Here is a 1,818-nt window from a genome sequence, read left to right on the forward strand (position 1 = left end):
GCCCTCAAGCGCTGCAGCGTTAAGCGCCACTCGTGAGCGTTTTTTCCGTTCCCGAACGGTTTTTTCCACTCCCGAGTGCTTTTTCCGCTCTTGAGGGTGTTTTCCGCTCACGAGCACTTTTCCCGAGCGCTCGCGATAAACCGCTCGAGCACTTTTAGGACCCAGCTCTGCCAAATACACAGTAAGGGTGGATGGAATACCTCCAAAGTTATCAAAAACGTGGCAATTCAGAATATCTATAAACAGTAATATTGCTTCACAAACTTAAAAAACATACGTTTATTCAAGTGCTATGTAGGTATTAGTTATCTGTTGTTTTCAAAGTCTAAATAAGAATCTTAAACCACGTATCCAAAGTCTTATACGATAAACTATCGCTATGTTATCATTCGATACAATATATATACAGGTGTCGACTACTCTCATGTTAGTCAACTTAACTCTCTACGAAAAGCAAAAGCTACAACATGTTATTAACAGTCCTGTGTTTGACGCTACTGGCTGCTACTGCAACTTCGGCTGAGGTAAGGTTTCACTTTTACACCCTAACATCAATTACAGTTTCATATTTTATTTCAGATCTCCCAAGATATCATTACAAATATCAGAAACACGATTAAAGATATTAAAGGCCCCTGCTTACAAAGTGAAGGTGCGAGTGAAACCGACCTAGAAGATATATTATCGAAAGGAATATACAGTACTAGTCGTAACTTAAAATGTGCTTTGAAGTGCCTTTATATAGGTACCAATATTATAAGCTCAACCGGAGTAATTAACGAAGCAAATATGAAGTTAAAAACTGGAACTATAAATGTGAATACTCAAAATGCAGTATTCGCGAACTGCGCAGGATTTACGAATGCAGATCTCTGTGAGAGGGTATATGAAATTAGTAAATGCACCTACCGTACCTTAAAGGGATCGTTCGGTGCTACTTGGTTGGACACATAATTTCTTTAAGTGAATCGTACTTAAAAGTGCACTATATTGATTACGTTAATCCTTATTACATTTTGGCTACGGTACTTTTATTATACTTACTTAATTCTATTTCTGTTAGTATGCTAATTTCTTTTTATGTTGCACATATATTTTAATAGAACCTAGAGGGATTTCCTGTTAAATAAATAAAATGAAAATAACGATTACTACCTACAAACTAGCTACGCTTTCACTTCTTTTTATTAAGTATACGTGGACGATATGTTTGACATGTTAACGGAGTACATGAGTCATGACACTAATAAGTCCCCCAGGTACGATCATTAAATTTATTATTTACTATTATTAAATGGCCAGAGGGCACCTTAATTAAGCGTTTTCAACAAAAAAAAATTGCGGAAGAAGCCCTAATTTTCCACAATCTAAAAGTTTACTTCATTTTGTTGAAATCTGGTGTTATGTTACTTATATTTCGTCATTCTTGACAGTGACAGCTTTCTTTATTCATTTAATACAGAAGGTGACAGCTAATTTTTGTAAGAGGTTCTATTAACTACTTCGTCTAATAAATAGAAATATGCTGGGTTTGACGTGTATATTAACAGGTAATGTAATAAAAGTAGTAGAATAAGTATAATACACAATAAAATTTTAGGATTACTAGTTCATTCAAACACCAAATGGAAAAATAAAAATTATCTCCACAACTGGATAGCTTATCACACAAATACTCCCCCAAATGTTCAAAATTATGAATTACGTTACTCACAAGTCTTAGTAAATGCACTGTACAATTGAAATTCCCCCAATCAACACTAATTACTTAATCATAAAACAACTTGCCACAAGTTAATAAATTGATATTTCAAGTAA

At 34.4% G+C, this 1,818-nt stretch overlaps 1 protein-coding gene across 1 annotated transcript; it reads left to right on the forward strand.

Moving 5' to 3' along the window:
* Positions 1–394: 394 nt before the first annotated feature.
* On the forward strand, positions 395–1,135 carry LOC116166569. The gene is made up of 2 exons (XM_031481574.1): positions 395–524; positions 580–1,135. Exons 1-2 carry the CDS (start codon positions 468–470, stop codon positions 952–954), a joined length of 432 nt encoding a protein of 143 aa, XP_031337434.1. The 5' UTR covers positions 395–467; the 3' UTR covers positions 955–1,135.
* The last annotated feature ends 683 nt before the right edge of the window (positions 1,136–1,818 follow it).

This window comes from Photinus pyralis, unplaced genomic scaffold (genome assembly GCF_008802855.1).
Source record: "Photinus pyralis isolate 1611_PpyrPB1 unplaced genomic scaffold, Ppyr1.3 Ppyr1.4_LG3b, whole genome shotgun sequence".
Taxonomy (NCBI): domain Eukaryota; kingdom Metazoa; phylum Arthropoda; class Insecta; order Coleoptera; family Lampyridae; genus Photinus; species Photinus pyralis.